Source organism: Hippocampus guttulatus, chromosome 9 (assembly GCF_054856545.1).
Source record: "Hippocampus guttulatus isolate MCC_2025c chromosome 9, RoL_Hgut_1.0, whole genome shotgun sequence".
In the NCBI taxonomy this organism is placed as follows: Eukaryota; Metazoa; Chordata; class Actinopteri; order Syngnathiformes; family Syngnathidae; genus Hippocampus; species Hippocampus guttulatus.
In genome coordinates, this window is record NC_141269.1 from 14,663,815 (window position 1) to 14,681,193 (window position 17,379).

The 17,379-nt window shown below is 42.2% G+C and overlaps 1 protein-coding gene across 3 annotated transcripts in view; it reads left to right on the top strand.

Annotated features, from left to right (window-relative positions):
• Positions 1-17,379, top strand: part of grk4 (G protein-coupled receptor kinase 4) — a 52,373-nt gene that overhangs the window by 1,068 nt on the left and 33,926 nt on the right. Inside the window, exon 1 of one of the 3 annotated variants that reach the window (XM_086120812.1) lies at positions 200-527. The exons of the other annotated variants lie outside the window; for them this stretch is intronic. Within the exon in view, the coding sequence (XP_085976938.1) occupies positions 476-527 (52 nt within the window). The 5' untranslated portion in view covers positions 200-475. Of the gene's footprint in view, positions 1-199; positions 528-17,379 lie in introns of those variants that run through there. 3 annotated transcript variants of the gene reach the window in all.

The window sequence follows — 17,379 nt, forward strand, 5'->3', positions numbered from 1 at the left end:
TCTGGGGGTTGTAACGGATTTCAATTTCTTTTATATTTGAAGAAATGATTGACAATGATCAGGTTACCGATGTCACATGTGTCCAATGAAGCGAGACTGAATGGGTGGGATCTTTTTGGTTTGTTCGGCGGGGAGAGGAGGGGCGAAGAGGAGGGGGGAGGAGGAAAAAGGAGAGGGAGGAGAGACAATCGAAGCAGGAAGGAAGGCAGGCGGAGAGACGGAAAGAGAGGTAGGCTGTGAATGCTAACAAGTCCGTGGTAGTCGTCCACAGCTTCCCAAACATGTAATGGAGAGAAAGGACAAGCGCCGTTAAGCTAGCTACTATGTACGAGCGCCTCGGTCTCCTCCCCGTGCGCGTGCCGCTGCCTCGCAGCCATCCGCACGTTTAATTCAACGAGTGAAAAAAAAACAACGAAGGTCTTTTCCCCCCGCTGAGCGAAATGTATCGCGACTGCACGGGAACCACACTGTGACAATGGAGATCGAAAATATCGTGGCCAACACGGTTCTCCTCAAGGCGAGAGAAGGTAAGCTCGACAGTCATATGTTTTTTTCCCCGCTGAGCCTTGTAGTGGAGGACCAGCCCGGTTCCCTCCAGGTTCTCCTTCATGTGCTCCTTGTTGGCGTTTTGCTTTCAAATGCATACCTGCTAGTTGCGTGGTGTCCTCACAACTATTGCTTGAAATCAAACCAGCTGTTGTCACCCTTAACAAGACCAATATTAAGCGGGCAGATGTAGGCCCTGTTGACAGGGGGTGAACAAGGCAGGGAGTGTTTGCAGCATCGGTGCATTGCAGCGGCCCGAGCGCATTTTTTCCACACAAGCACCAATGGCTTTTAAAAAACTGTGTGTTTACATCTGATGGTGCACATATTTAATGATCTGTTACACGATTGGTGACATCACCATCAGGGGGCTCGAAGCAAGCCCTCTCTCTGTATACCTGCCTGCTACTAGCTGATTGGCACTATTTGACTCAGAGGTGTGCCACTTAAATTGATTGTTTGAAGTGCAGGTTTGAAAGGATCTGGGGGCTTTGGATGGCCCAGCTGTACAGCCCGAGCTTGCATAGTGCTCCGTGGGCTGGTGATTGGGGTCTCACCTGGAGGTGGGGGATCACAGGCGAGGGTGCATCTGTTTGCAGAAGATGGCAGAGCGCTAGAGGGGGCGCTGAGTGGGTGTGCAGCACAGGAGAAGGTGGTGAGGGGGTGTATTATTGTTGCACTAATGTGCTTCTCATCCAATCAGAGTGTCTTTGAAGGTAACGGATGAGCTGCTCACTTGTATTTGATAGCAAGTACTCGCATTGTACAATTGAGGTTCCTCACTGCCTGTTGCTATGTACAGTATACATTTATACTTTGGTCTTCATCTCAGACCTCAGATGGCCTCCAATTGGGGATGGCAGTGAGAAGGATGCCTACTGCTAAATTTGATATACACTACAGTATAGTAAATATAGCCAGGCTTGGGGAGGAACTGAAAATATGAACTGGCAATTCGTATTCAGAATACCAAAAAAGTAACTATTTCATTACGGTTACAGAAAAACAATGTAATCAGATTACAGGTACAGCTATAAAAAAGTATTTTGCAAGATTACAATTTCCGCACACACAGAGCGATGCCATCGGCCCAGTTGTTCATTTTAGCCCTGAGCGCAATAAGTGGATAAATTCTCACAATTGGTATCACACAGTCGTTGCGAGCAAACGGGAGATGGGGGAACTTTCTTTGATGTGTCCTCCAAATGTGGGCACTTTGAAAGCAGACAGCAAGGAAGATATCAGGAAGTGGTGACCTGCAGAGGTGGGCAATTTACAACATTTTTCCGGTTTGTCATTCGTCAGGAGCCGAGGCACCCGTCTGTCATCATCAGTCTGTTATTTTTTTTTTCAAGCTGAATCAAATTGTAAACCCTTGTCACTCTTCATTTTAATTATTGAATCGATATTTTAAAATTATTGTTTTTTATTTTTTTTTAGCAGTTTATCCTTTTGTTGAAAATTAAGTGAACTGAAATGTTCCCACCTTCCAGAAGTGTAGTGTGTGAAATTAGTCTCAACTGCAGTCGCTGTGTTCCATCCCATGCCCCTGCAAGATTTTGTCCTGCTAATGTGTCTTGAAGTCGGTGCTCTAACTCTCCGACCTTGCTGTGGAGAGAGAAATGACGAGTCAAACCCCTCGTGTGGAACCCACCAAGAATGCTTTCTGCAACTGCAAACCAGTGGTAGCAGTGGAAAGTTTACTTGGCCCATCCAGTAAGTGTCAGTAACCCTACCCGTAAGGTGTGAAGAGAAAAAAAATGTTTTCATGTTTAATTCTCAAATTAAATATTTCAATTATTCTTTTTCATGTTTGTATACAGGATTAAATGCCATTTTGACAAAACTTTCATGACTGCTGATTATGCTGGGGAAATGTGAGCTTGTCAACATGGTCAGAATAAAGATGTGAAAGCATTCTTGCGGCAGTCAGTCCAGCAGTTGAAAACATTTTCTCCAAAGTAACCGGTTTGCAGGAATGCAGAGGATTTGTTTGCTCCAGCTGTGAGGACTTTACGCCATTTGTGCTTCACTGTCCAGTGAATATGGCTTTGCAAAATTTACTAATTCCTGTTAACTTTGTGTTTGGATAGCTGTAGCATTCCATTTGGGAGGAAAACCGTTTCAGCCGCCGTCAGTCAGATTCGGCGACTATGCAACGTATGGTTCAGTTTCCTCGGTTTCAATTTTCAAATTTTCAATTTCTTTTCTTTTACAACAACCTTATTAACGGTGTTAGAGTTTTTCTATTGTACTGTATTCCTCAAATTAGTGATGCACGATAATTACCGGACCGATATTGGATAAATGAGGACATTTTTATTGGTCTGACAATGCAAAATAATGCAGATATTTGGGCTCCTCTTGAAAGCTTCATTAAAATACACCCAAATTCAACCAGTTGAAAGTCTCCTCGACTCTAAAAACAATATTAGTTATAAATATAGAAACTTGTGATAAAAAATGTTCACAAGTGCCATTCACTTGAATGAGAACCGGCCGGGGTTGAGGCTTCCTTTGGCGTAAACCAGCCCGACGGCCGTGGTATCGCCTCTGAGACGGCCTGCTTTAGGCGGCTGTCGGAGAGTGAAGACGACCGAGCCATGCCGTTGACTTTTTCGACCTCTACTTTTTACCTTCATTGCTGGATACTACAATCATCTGGATTTAAATGATGTTGGATTACTGTACGAATTTAATGAGCTCCAACGACTTTTCACCACACTTTCAACATTGCGCTTGAGATGCAGTGGGACCTCTGTGGATTGTTTTCAGGTGTGGCAGGGGCCGAAAAGATGTAAAAAATACCCGTGCAGCCGAGCACAGCTATGCCTAAGCAAATACCTGTGAGGATTAGTACTTCAGAAAATGGATGGATGACACTGCACTATGTGCTACTGTACTTGTTGGAATACAGATGGCCACGGAACATAGCAAATCTGTATGTTAACGAACTAACGTTTAGTTCGTTGTCACCATTTCCAATAAAATGGCCGCCAACTACATTGTATAATACCGTATGAACATTTATAAATGTAAAAACATGAACATGTAATACAATATAAACATGTCAATTACAAATACATGTATACAGTATGAAGAAAAAAAATATTAGACATGAAACAAACAACTGGAGAGTTCCTATTTCATTTCTGAAAACATTCAGTCAGCAAATGAAAAGTGCCTGTTGTCCAATTCAGGGTGTCCCGCGCCCCGAAGCCTTTTACGATCATCTTTCCAATCTGCTGGTTTGAACTCTGCCATGATTTTGTTGCCATTACGGATGATTGTCGAAATCGTCAACTTTGCCGATTAGTTCACTACTTTGTGCAAAAAAACCTGGTAGTTATAATGTAGTTTACGTTCTAAAGATGCTTGTTGTAAGCAAAATCAACAAATGGAAAATTTATTACGTAAAATCGGGACTTTGAAATGTGAATGTTATAGGGGTGGAAACGTAAACGGGGTACGCTGAAAGGAGGTTTGACTGTACCACAAAACGACCTGAGCATCAGCCAAGTATTCAACATCTGAACTTCACAATTTTACCATTTCATAATTGTTCTCTTCTTATTTTTGTTATCTTGGTTTGTGGAGAGAAGTCACTGGAATTGAATAATCTCTTTGTTGTTTTAATATAGATGGCTGAAGTTCAAATACAGTCAAACCTCGGTTTTCGAACGTCTCGGTTCTCGTCCAATTCAGTTTTCGACCAAAAATTTCGATTTTTTTATGCCTCAGATGACGAACAAATTTCAGTTCTCGAACAAATTGAGTGCACTTGAATGCATCATTTGACTCCTCTCCCCTTCCTTACACGAGGAAGTGACGCTTCCTCGGGTAGACGAGGAAGTGACGCTTCCTCGTGTTGCTTTCCATTGTGAGCAGACGTGTTTAGTAAACATTTTTATTTTAAAAAGAGCGTGGTTTCGGTTTTCGACCAATTTCGGTTTTCGAACAGCCTTCTGGAATGGATTATGGACGAAAAGCGAGGTTTGACTGTAGTACCTTAACTCCGTTAAAAGCAAACGAAATCTTTTTGAAACTGTGTGATTGTAGTTCATTCTGCAGCTGCGACGGTTTACAGTAGTTTGCGGCACCTGACTGAGCACAGCACCCCTGTATTAGAACAGATGGTGGTGTGACGTCTCAAATGTTTGAGCTGTAGCAAAGAAAATCCTCCCTCCCGTGCACTTGTGAGAGTTGTTTGAGGGTCTTTTTGATTTCACAAAATACTACGACTACTACTACTAATATGGTATTTTAAGACTTTATCTAGATATAATAGAGTAGTTGTTTACAAGGGTTTGGTTCAAGCTGTGGCTGTTTGGTACATTGCCATGTTTACTCTACAAGATATACTCCTACGCGATGTTTTTTCCCCTTATTGAAAGTAAACGTCAAATGATAAACACATTTTATTTACATGTACAGGTATTTGTCAGATATCTACACTTTCTGGGGGCATTGCCAGGTTATAATGACCATAAAATTCAAAGTCATAAACTGCAACTCCACAACTATTTTTGTTTCTGATTTTGGCAAGCAATACAATGACAGAGAGGGTTCCAGCATTTTGGGCAGAGGGGTGCAGGATGGTCTCAAGCTCCACATTTACCAATTTCCAGGAATTGGTGTTTTAATGGTTAACAAAGTTGTGCAAAATTCCTTTTGAATGCCGGTGTTTATTTGTTACACTCAGCTGTGCATTACAAAAACAGCAGCTGTAGAAACTGGTGGTAATGACGACATAGTCCCACCATGACTGCTCCTTCCAGTTGGACCTCTTAGTCAAAACAGACCGAAAGGGTAGGTGGTTGCAATGCATTATTTTGAATTATTTTGGTCTTTAGCTTTTTGTCTTTTCAAGAACATAAGCTCAGTTCCAAATATGTCCTAAAATAGGACCTAAAAGGCACACTGAAAACTGCAAAGACTTTCATTGCTGATTAGGAAATTTTACAAATATGCCATTTGTTCCATTTGCAGTACCACAACACACACACACACACACACAGAGAATCGTGGTTGGTTATTGCACCTCGATATGGGTGCTAAATATTGGAATATCAGTATTATTGTGAGATTTAACGTGGCGGCCCGGTGGTCCACTGGTTAGCGCGCCGACCTCACAGTGCAGAGGTACCGGGTTCAATTCCAGCTTTGGCCTCCCGGGATGGCGTTCGCATATTCTCCCCGTGCCTGCGTGGGTTTTCTCCGGGTTTCCTCCCACATTCCAAAAACATGCATGGCAGACTGATTGAACACTCTAAATTGTCCCTCGGTGTGAGTGTGAGCACGAATGGTTAGTCGTTTCTGTGTGCCCTGCGATTGGCTGGCAACCAGTTCAGGGTGTACCCAGCCTACTGCCCGAAGACGGCTGGGATAGGTTCCAGCACCCGCCGCGACCCTTGTCAGGATAAGCGGATTGGGAAATGGATGGATATTTAACATGTACCGAAAATATATATTTTTTCAAACAGCGATATAAACATGGATGGATGTATTGTATTATATTGTATTCATCTTCCACTTCTTCTTCTGCACCCTACGGTCCTCAATAAAGTGTACACCACGTAAAGTACACGTAGTGTTGGAGAGCGCATGTTACAACTGTGAGAAAATTGCAGAACTGCGAAAGTGCAGGTTACATCATTGACTTGCCCCACTGTGTTGGATCTGTCTCATCAAACATGGCAATACCGATTGATGTTTTGGCAATTTTACTGCTTAAAATGATCTTGAAACTGCAGTAAGGTAGTAGTAAAGTGAAAATCCGGGCTCAGTCTCTCAGCCAATGGCAGCAATGGCTCCAGGCTTGGATTTGTGATGCGCTATTAGTGGTCGTCCGCATGATCTTGGACGTAGGTGACTTCAAATCTTTGACTGAAATTGCACGTGTGCAAATGATAAAATATACTATCATTCAATACATAGACTTGAAAAAAACTTTTTCAGCACGGGCACAGTAATTCCACCGAATGTCAAAGTTATTTTGGTCAAATCTGCAATGATTTGTGGAAGAAGGGCGCACAGGGGCAGGGCGCACTTTGGAGAGTTGGGACACCCTACGTGCTCGCACCCTCAACTGGAATGCACCATTGAGGGGAATGGGGATTTTGGTTTCCAAGGTCTAATTTTAAAATATACAACTTGCTCTTCAGTATAAGTTGCAGGAGAAAAAAGTGTGATCTGTCGTCCAAAAATTACAGTACGTTTTACTGCATGTGTGGCGAACATTTCCCTGCCCACCACCACTGTTGGCCCCTCGAACAACTTGTAAGGGGTTTCCTGTGACGTTAGCCAGCGTTACTTTTATTAGTGTTGTGGTCAAAACCAGACTAACATTCGTTGTCATCACTCTGGGATGTTTCCTCTAGTTGAGGGTCGTAAAGGCCATTGCTTTGTGAGTGTATCTTCACATGGGAGTCATTTTCCACTCAAAACACGCACAAATGAGCCTGAGTATGCATTGAGTTTGTTGCTTAAAGGCAGTTTTGGAGAAATAGGCTGACTGCAGAGATCTGCATTTTTCAGCCAAACCGACTAAACGTGGGACAACATGGTGGTGGATGTGGTTAGCATGTTTGCTTTGCAGGGCAAATGTGATGGATTGAAAATTATGGCCTATCTGTGTTGCTTTTGTTCTGGCTGTACTACCAAGCCACATGAACGCATCAGTCCAAATGACGCATGCTCACACCCAACAACAGTGGAGGAGAATGAGGCTATCCTGTGTTTACCTTTTTTGCATACAGTATGTATACAGTACACAATAAGGAGCACCGATAGCTTTTAATTTGAGAGGAGACTGAGGGTAGCGAGTTTACTAACCGCTGCAAGAGAGTGGAGGCCGTCGAGAATCATGCTGCAGTGTCTAGAGCTAAAGCACAGCAAACGGGGTAAGTTAACGTTCATTTGTGGGTATTTCTGTCATGCCTAGCTGTGCATCCATAAACGTTACAGTGACGCAGCTGAGGTTTACATCATCCATATAATCGTGGATCAGCACTGGAAATAGTGGGTAGTATCTGGTAGTTGCTGCCATGTAGTGGAAAGGAGGCGAAAGCAGCCCAAAGCCAGCCTGACTGCCACTGAACTATTTGCGTTGTGTCGTGTGTGCATTTCTAAAACTAGTTTAATAAGTATGTAGTAGGCTGCAACTTGTTTGGCTTCACATTGAATCGGTGTGACGATGTAAAATCGCCAATGTTGTCAGCTTATATCAAATGAGCTTTCACAATTTTCTTTTTCATGCAGGCAATAAATGAGGCTAGCATTGCTAATAATCTGTTAAATATCTCTGGTTGCATCGTGGAAAGATTTGAAAAAGGGTCCATGATCACCATCTTGAGACCCTGGTGACAAGACCGAAAACTTCTCCATTTTCAGCATAATTTATGTGGGGGCCACTTTTTCAATGACAGTCATGGCATGTTGTTTGTCATTCAGTCACGTCGCTTGGTGTACGGCTTTCTTAATTGGCTGTTGCTATTTACATGCATATGTTAAATGAGTATCTGTCTTTAATGAACCCATCATAGTGACTGCAGTCTGCACACACCATGTTGACACTGGAGCAGGGCGCAGCTTTCTTGGAAACGGTGCCTTGCTCAGGGGAATAAAACATGCTCGTTCACTCCCACACACCATATTGCAGTATGTTTGCTTGCTGGGAGAATTGAGTCCTTCTGTCACAGGGCACATTCTTAACCAGTTCAACACGCCTGTCCCAACTTGCTATACGTTGTTGGTATAATTTATGGATGTGATTACTTTCATTTGTTCCAAATTGTCAGTGTTCTCGCCAACTCTAATTACTGAAATTTTATTAATGTCAGTCATGAAGAAACTGTCACATCATGTCATCAAAGATAATCCTTGAGGTGTCAATGTGCTTTTTGTTCCATTTTGAAGGGCTCCGTGCTTTACATACTGTACCTGTCAACTTGTACGTTTTCCCTGTATTTTATACGTTTTTTTTATCATTTCAAATCATGTACGGCGTATTACAACATTTATACGGGGAAAAAAAGTTGTGAACCGATCTCACAAAGACCATTTAACCGATCTCACAAAGACCATTTTGGCTCAAATCCAGATCGTCTCACCTGCTGGCAGCCAACGACAATGCCGTCGTCGATCGCTACTATTGTCACGGCAAACCATCAAAAGTAATCCTCAATCGTATATATTTTTTTCATCGCTGCGTACGGTAGGATTGATAAAGCATGATGTGCGCATGCGCGGTAAGCCGTTGTATGGTTTTTTGTTGCTTTGTAAGGGGAATCGTAATCATTTATACGGCCAGCTATTAGCCGAGGTTGACAGGTATGACTTTAGAAGCAGTGCGCCCATGAATTCAGCCAGTTGGCTCCCACACAACTGTACACAACATAGAGATGATTAACCTCATGGTTTGGTCTTAGTCCAGCCCCAGCTCTTTCAAGTTGAGTAGTTTCGCCGCATGCTCTCGTCCTAACTTCCCCCGTCTCCCCGTGTAGACACAAACAATGGTTAGTTTCCAAACTTAATGGAATACATGATCTTGAACAGAGAGACAAAACTCGGCAAAATAAAGGGATTGCAAAACACTGCAGAAGTTGCAGTGAGCAAGCGTGTGTGTGTAGCCGTGAGCACGGCCTTTGTCTCTTTAAATGAGAAACTGCATGTACTAACCTCGTGTGGGACCTACTCAGACCATCTCTGACCTGTCTGCTCTGGGGATTCTTGAAATTAAAGGAGACATATTATGACAGTTTACTGGTTCAGTTCACCTGACTTTTGTCCGTTTTAATGGGGTGATCCTGTCTCATGCAAATTAGCCCGATGCTCATCAAGCCCACCCACATCCATCTACCTTATTCCTACGTCCCATGAGCCTTTGGGTGAATTAAGTGTATGAACCAGAACCGGCGTTTCATTTACATGGTAACTGGTTGTGCTAGTCCGCTATCTTTGACAGTTGGACTCAATGCGTGAATGCCGGTTGTTGCAACTTAAAGAAGAAAACATTTCAATTCTTCTTCCCGCTAATGTAGCAGGGTGGGAGACATACATTAAAAAAAAAAAAAAAGACCGGGACACATGTATGCTTTACGTCAATTAATCGACAAACGAAATCCGCTATAACAACTAGCTCCCTACTTACTATACGGTATATCAGAAATAAGGGGGATACATGAACAGACGTACTGTGCTTAATGTTATAGTGACATGACACAATATTCGCGGTTTCATCCACTCACGGGTCATAACAAGAAGTGTTAACATGCCGCCGCCGGCAGAAGTAAACAATGTGTCTCGACATGCAAGGTTGTGATTATCCATTTATCCATACCCAGTGGTTTTCAACCTTTATTCTTTTACTCCCATGAAAGATTTGCTTCAGCCAAGAACCCTGTAACCGAAGCATTTTTGGTTGTGGGGGATTAAAAAAAAGACCGGAAACAGAGTGCTTTGCCATCTGTCTGATTTTTTTTTTTCCCAAGATGGCGCCCGAGTAGGCAGCCTCCGGCAAGTGCTCTTCAAGAGCCTTGCTTTTTTGTTCTTTTTTTGGTGTTTTTGTCTTTTGTTTTGTCACATGTTGTTTGTTGTTTCATCGTGTGGACCTGATATGGACTGTTTTCAGCATTTTTGGCCACGACATTCGTCAAAGGAGAAGTATCTGTGCTTGGTGGTTGCGCCGTCTCGGCAGCACGCCTGTACCAGCACAGATTTTGATTGGGAGGAATGTCGGCGCCATTGACTGTCGGTGCTGGACAGACCTGGGGCGCTTGTGTTTTTTGCGCCTGTAATGGGCAGCATTTTTCACAACCCCGTGTTGTTCAGTGGATATGTCGGCGCTGTTGGACAGTCGGCTTTGGTGCGGCTGGATGGATGGCTGCTGAAATTGAGGATGAGGAGAGAGGAGCGTTGGCGCAGAGCGCCGATGCTATTTGGAACCGAGAGTTGCCGCTTGGAATTGAAATGGATTTCCATGGGACAGGAGAAGTGAACCAATCTCTTTTTTTCGTCAATGGATGCTACAGCTTCTTGTTGACTTTGAAACTTAGCTTGTAGCCGACGTGTGCACATTTTGAGCATGACGTCTCTGATCCACTGGTTAAAGGACACTTTGATTCTCTCCTCTTTCATCTCAAACTGCTTCAAACAACAAAGCATGTGACGGAAAAGTGGTTAGGACTGCATGACTGTCCGTGTTTTATGTTGTGTTTATTATTTTACTTTATGTTAACTGTTTTGTTAAGCGCTTTGTTACAGCTGCCACGGTTGTGAAAGCGCTATATAAATCAGCATGTATTGTATTGTATTTATTAAACTTTAGAACTCCATTTGTACCGTAGTCTCTTTTGAACTATTTGCAAACAGAAAGTAGTAGTGACGGCTATTTTCAGCTGCTTAAAATACATTCACACACAAACAGCATACATCTGAGTAAGTTTTTTTTTTCATAAATCACCTCATTATATAGGCAATATTGGAAATAGGCCTGAAGTTATTGAATATTTTGGTATTTGGATATCTTACTGAACATTCTATTGAATAACCGGGTAGTCAGAGGGAAAAAATTGATATTTTTACTCTGGTTTTTACGCTAAGTTCTAAGTTTAGCGCTGTTAGCGTTGCTCGTGGCTAGCAGCAGGCAGCACATAATACAGTGCCAATGTAATGACGGAGTTATTTTTTCGCCCCCTCAATCAGTGATTGAACATTATCTCAAGACAACATTGTTTTTGTCGTCTATAGCAGTAGTTTGTGATGGCAAGAACCCCCCCCCCAAAAAAAAAACAGCCCAGAAGAAGAGTCTAGTCAGCAGTTAATCCACAGCACGCTGCCGGGAACAACTTCAAAATAAAAGTGTACCTAGGCAATGATGTCAGACAATGTCTCAAGCGTGTTTTTTAACTGAGGTACCCAAATTACCCGAGGATTTGTTTTAATCCTATTTGGGAACAGTAAAATCTGGTAAGATTGAAATACTGACTTTTGGTCACTGTATGCAGGCTGAAGCAGGCTATGTTTTCTGAGAATCATCCGGATGAGAGATAAAAAAAAATGCTGCACTGATGCACACTTCCACCTTAGATATAGAATGATTGTTGCCATTAGTAGTAAAATGTCACTACTCATACTTTAGTTTGGTTGTTGACTTTGGTGACCTGTTAGTCAGCTGGCAAATAGAGGTGGTGGGAAGCTAATAGACATCCTGAAGTGACTGAACGGAAGTGCTCTGACGCCACTGTGAAAAGGTTCCATTGTCTTTATTTTATGGCCTTTGTTTACAGCAAATTTAAGACAAGAATGGTGACAGCAGTGCGACCTCCCTCTGTTAATGGCAAATAAATGCCTCATCGTCTTATTAAATGTAGAGCCTAAAGCAAGAAAAAAAAAGTCCGGCAAATTCTTGTTGAGGAACATGAGCATTTTAGGTCTCCCCAGCATCTTAAAGTGGTTGTAGGGATTGATGAGTTGATTTAGAATTGTTTCTATGCAATCAAGGGATGGGAGAGTGTTCCTTAATAATTTGAACGCCATTGTCACGTTGAGCAGAGTAATGCCACTGTGTTGATTTCTTATTCCTACTTGTAATGCTGTTCGCATTTCTGCGTTCGGCAGACACTTTCAGTCAGGGCCATATGAAGTGGAGGAAAAGCCCGGCCACAAAGAATTACTGAGGGTATAACAAGAGCAAAAAGGTGTCTGTATGGGGGAGGGAAGCCCAAAGCTGCGAGGAGACAAAAAGGAAGGGAAAAGCGAGAGACGTGAGGATTAGCAGGAGCGGTGCTGCCTGATACTCAAGTTTCTGTCTTTCTCTCGCTCGCTGGCTTCCACTGTGAATATACACGCGGATTACTTTAAGCAAACACCGGGCCTGTACTTTGAATAGGCAACAGAGATACTCACAGCTAATGTTTTCCTTATCAGGGGCTACTCTAGCCAATCACACGCTGCATGTGAGAGCCATTGGAAAAGCAACAAGCCATTCATTTATCACAGCCAGGCTCCATTGTGCCTGCGTGCGTGAGGTTGCTCACATTACAATGGCCCTAAACTATGTGTGACCCGGTCTCATTTCCTACCATTTAAATTTTGTTTTTTGGGGAGCGCTGAAGCCGTCCTCTCTGGAGCTCCAGCATTGCAGGGTGTGGGACATGGGCTGTTATCTAATATTTACTTAGGGATGTTGCGATCATATTTTTCTGTACCTGAGTCCAAGTCGCTTGTGTGCTCTGCGATTGGTTGGCAACTGGTTCAGGGTGCCCCCCGCCTACTGCCCGAAGACAGCTGGAATAGGTTCCTGCAGGAAATTCTACTTGGTGCAGTAAAAAAACAAAACAAAACAAAGCGCTTAACTCCACTTCTCAGTGGTAGCTTCTTATTTAGTCTTAAATAAAATGGCATTTCAGAGGAGAAACGTGAGCCGAAATTTGAGTTCCATGTTAAACCCATTTACAGACATGACAAGTCACTGTGGGACTGTCATCACTTCCCAAATTAAAGTACTTTCAAATTAAAACTAAATTGTGCTACGTTTACTTCGGTGGTTTCCCGTCTGTGGCAATTATCATTGATGTTGTTTTAAGAGTCGTTTTGAATAATTGGTGTGCTTCGAAGCAGCCAACAGGCAACAGCTTTGTGTCGCGTGCCAATTGATGTGCACACCTGCTCATAGATGGACACGTTTGACAAAGCTTGCATTGACAAGCGGTGGGGTTTCTTTCTTCTTTTTTTATGCCAGCAATGTTGTGTTAATACTGTAACCAATCATCTGTGGAACTGGCTACAAGGAAAATTGGTGGATTATTTGCATTGTTTGCGTATGGACATTTGTACTTCGTACCCAACTATGACCTCTGATGCAGGTTTTGCTGTGGAAATTTTGACGGAAGATTTGGCCTTCCGCCGGAGTGGCGAATACCAGAAATATTTACCAGACCACCGCCCATTTCAACTCGCCATTGGCAATGTGGTGAATGGGGTTGACAAACCCTACTTCAAGTTTTTACTAAATAATACAGAAAAAAGACACAAAATATCAGGTGGATTTTTTTTTTTTTTAATCTTTGATGTGATTGCACAATGATGACTCCTTAGTTTTCCCTTCACTCTTTATTTTTTTATTGATGCCTGTTCAGGAACATTACAGCACACATTGAGTAAAGAAACTGTATTGAACTGTAAAAGTCACAAGTGTGCAGCTCAACCGTCCCCAAACATATTTGTTTGAAGATGTAAATACTGACGGCATGCTGCCATGCTCAGTCTGGATTCTCTGGACTTGAGGCTGAGCATCAACGTGTGACATGTGTTCGTCAGATGGGTGAGTGACTCCTACCACATGGCATTGCAAAATAAAAGTGAGCTGTGAAGAAAGTGGCACTGCACTATGCAGTGACTTTGAGGACTTTGCCAATAATGCTGCTCAAAAACTCTTTCAGATTTCGCTTTGGTATGACATTGGTTTTCTGATGAACGTTTTACGATTTCAATTTAAGGCTTCGTGTAGGCACGGAGGCTATATTATTGTCTCCATTGGTTTATTTATATTATTTGTGTGCAATTTCCAAGCTGTAGTTTTGATATTTCAGGATAGCTTTATATATCTACATATATATCTATCTATATATATAGATATATACAGTATATATATATATCTATATATATAGATATATACAGTATTAAGTAAAATGTATCAAACTTGTCTATTTTCACATTAAATTAGCCCGATGCTGTGATTGTTATGTACAAAGAACAACTGTATGTAACAGTAAACCATTTTGCCAAAGGCTTATACAGTATATTCTTTTTCAAAAATATCAGCTGGTCTATACATGTTGTCTGGCAGAAAGACACTTCTGTGTGTGCTGCAAAAACACTCAACTCAACTGTATTTATAGAGCACCTAAAAACATCCACAGCTGTATACAAAGTGCTGCACATGGAGCAAAAAGAATTCATACAACAACAAACATTAAAACAATAAATTAATAATGAAGATGGTAGAGCGCACATAAACAGTACAACAAAAAATCACGTCTCATGCTGAGTCAAAAGACAAAGAATAAAAATTAGTTTTAAGATGAATTTTAAAGATATTCTGTGTTGAACTACATATGATGACGCTACGTTCCCTGCGCATGAATAGTTCAGTATTCAGGAAGAGCGCGCAGGTTCGTGGTGTCGTGGTGTCCTCGCACATGGTCGTTTGCCTTAAGTTCGTGAAGTTCACAGAGTTCATGACCAAAAAGTAAGTTTCCTTTAATTCTTTATTGCAATAATGTGTACTGGTATCCTTCGCACTAGTTTGTGCGTTTATATGGCACTTCAAAGTGAATCGAGGATGAGACGTCTGTTTCGGTCGCCATTTACGCTATTCTTATCGGCCACTAGAAGGCTCTATAGACCATCTGAATGTGTCAGTACAATTGAGTGTGTTTGCATAAGTGTATTTGGCTAACCAAGCCGTTGAAATATAGTGACTCCTTACTATTTCGCGGTTCGTTTATCGCGGCTTCAGTGCATCGCGGATTTTTTCAAACATATTCATAAAAAAATAAAATAAAATTAAGTCCGCAAACGGTCCGCGAGAAGCAGCGAAAATCAGCAAAACAACAGCGAGTCACATAGAGCAACATATACAGGACTAGATGTCCTGTATACGTTTACTGTATTTTGTTCTTCATACACTAACCTAACTTATACATGTTTAAATCTATTAGTATATCGCATTAAGTCATGTTAATTACTACAAAATTTAATTCTACATGCATGTATACCATTAAATTTGGCCTTATAAATATTTTTTATACTCATACACATGTACCGTATTTTCACGACCATTCGGCGCACCGTGTTGTTGGGCGCAGTCTCAGTAAGGGGTGCTATTTCTGTATTTGACACATACACAAAACGCACTGTATTATTGGGCGCAGCCAGGCATGGTAAAACATACGCCAGCTTAAACATACGGCATGCATGCACGCACGCTAAAAACACGTTTTTAAAAAGGCAACGGAAGCGAAACCGAGTTCGGTTGTACTTTATTTAGCCATTTTACAATGTACTCACGTTTTTCTCTTCACCTCCTACACGCTCACCCTTCACTCATTGGCGACTGGTACCTGCTAGGGGCGTGCCTTTAGCGTCCTCTTACACGCCCACCCTTCACCTCATTGGCCACTGGTACCTGCTAGGGACGTGCCTTTAGCGTCCTCTTACACGTCCACCCTTCACTCATTGGCGGACTTCCGCATGCCTGTCGTCACTCACTCCGCCTTTTCTCTATATAAACAGCGTGTCGGCCACAAGCGCTCTCAGTCATGCTTTGGAACTCCGCTCATACACTAGACGCTCCGCATTATAAGGCGTCCTGTCCATTTTGGGGAAAATTTAAGACTTTTAATGGCGCCTTATAGTCGTGAAAATACGGTACATGTACCAAAATGGGGGGGGGGGGGCGCTACTTCGCGGATTTTCGTTTATCGCGAGTGGTTTTGGTCCCCATTCACCGCGATAAACAACGGATTACTGTACTGTTTACGTTGGCAGCGTTTCCGCCACCTTTATTGTATTTCCTTTATTGAGTATGTACATCATTTCTATACATTTAAGACTTATTCTGAGTGTCTGTTTAAGATGTCTAATATCTAGTTGAATGTTGTACATGCCTTAATTGATGTCATTCGACATTTCAGACTCTGCACAACTGCCCTCTGCATCTGCATCTGTACATCTATCATCAAGTTTCCTATAATCGCCATCTGCATCTGTACCTTCTGCCCCTGCCTTCCACCTCTGACCATTACCTTCTGTATTCCGTCTCCAAACCCACCTTGAGTCACCTACAATCTGTCTTCCATCTCCCAAACCTGCCTTCTACCACCTATTAAAGAGCCTTACCTCAAGATCCCTGCCTCCTGTATTCTGACTGATACACCATCCTGTACCCTATATACCCCAAACTGATCCAGCATAATTATCCTCCCCGCCACTCTGTTTGATACAAATGAGCAACTCCACACCCCTCAAATGAAAAAAATGCAGAGTACCACTTTCGGAACCCTGATGACTGGGGGGCTGCACTAGAATATTGTGCAGCCTGAAGTATGAAGACAACAAAAATAGGCGTCTCACGAAATGGTTTACTTTGTTGTGCAATTCTAATTGTTTGTAGTGAGGATATGCGGATTGGATAATGGATGGATGAGTTGATTAAAGGTTTAAAAGATTGGCCTTGAGAAGAGTGTCTTACTCCCTTTTAAGAAGTGATTTAGTCATTGCGGTATGACTAAAATGGCATAATGCATGGACTCAGCTTCACAGTGAGAGGTATAATACATTTTAGTGTAGCTGCAATACTGCCATAGTACTAAAGCAATCTTTCCACTACAACTAAAAATCTATTTGTACAAGCAGTAATTTACACCTACAACTCGTTCATGTCAATAGATTGTGCGTTGTCAAAGCCAGGTAAAATATTTAAGGTATTTTTGTACATAAGTATCCTACCACATTGAAACCAGTTTAGTCAAAGACCATGAAGTCATACAATTTGGCACTGCACCCAATATTTTGAGAAGCATAAGCTACCTTCATCGTGCGCTTCCAAACCACCATCCTACAACAAGTTCAGTTCAGCCCAACAAAAATCATGAAGCTAATTTTCTTTGTCGATTTGCTTGAGAGCTTGTTGTACATGTAATGCTGAGCTCAGACTCCACATCCTTTTTTTTTTTTTTTTTTTTCTTAAAGGGGTGGTGTTGACGACAGTAGCTATGTCACATTACCAGACATGTCATAAATTTGTTCTGTGTTTTGGCCTGGGTGAGT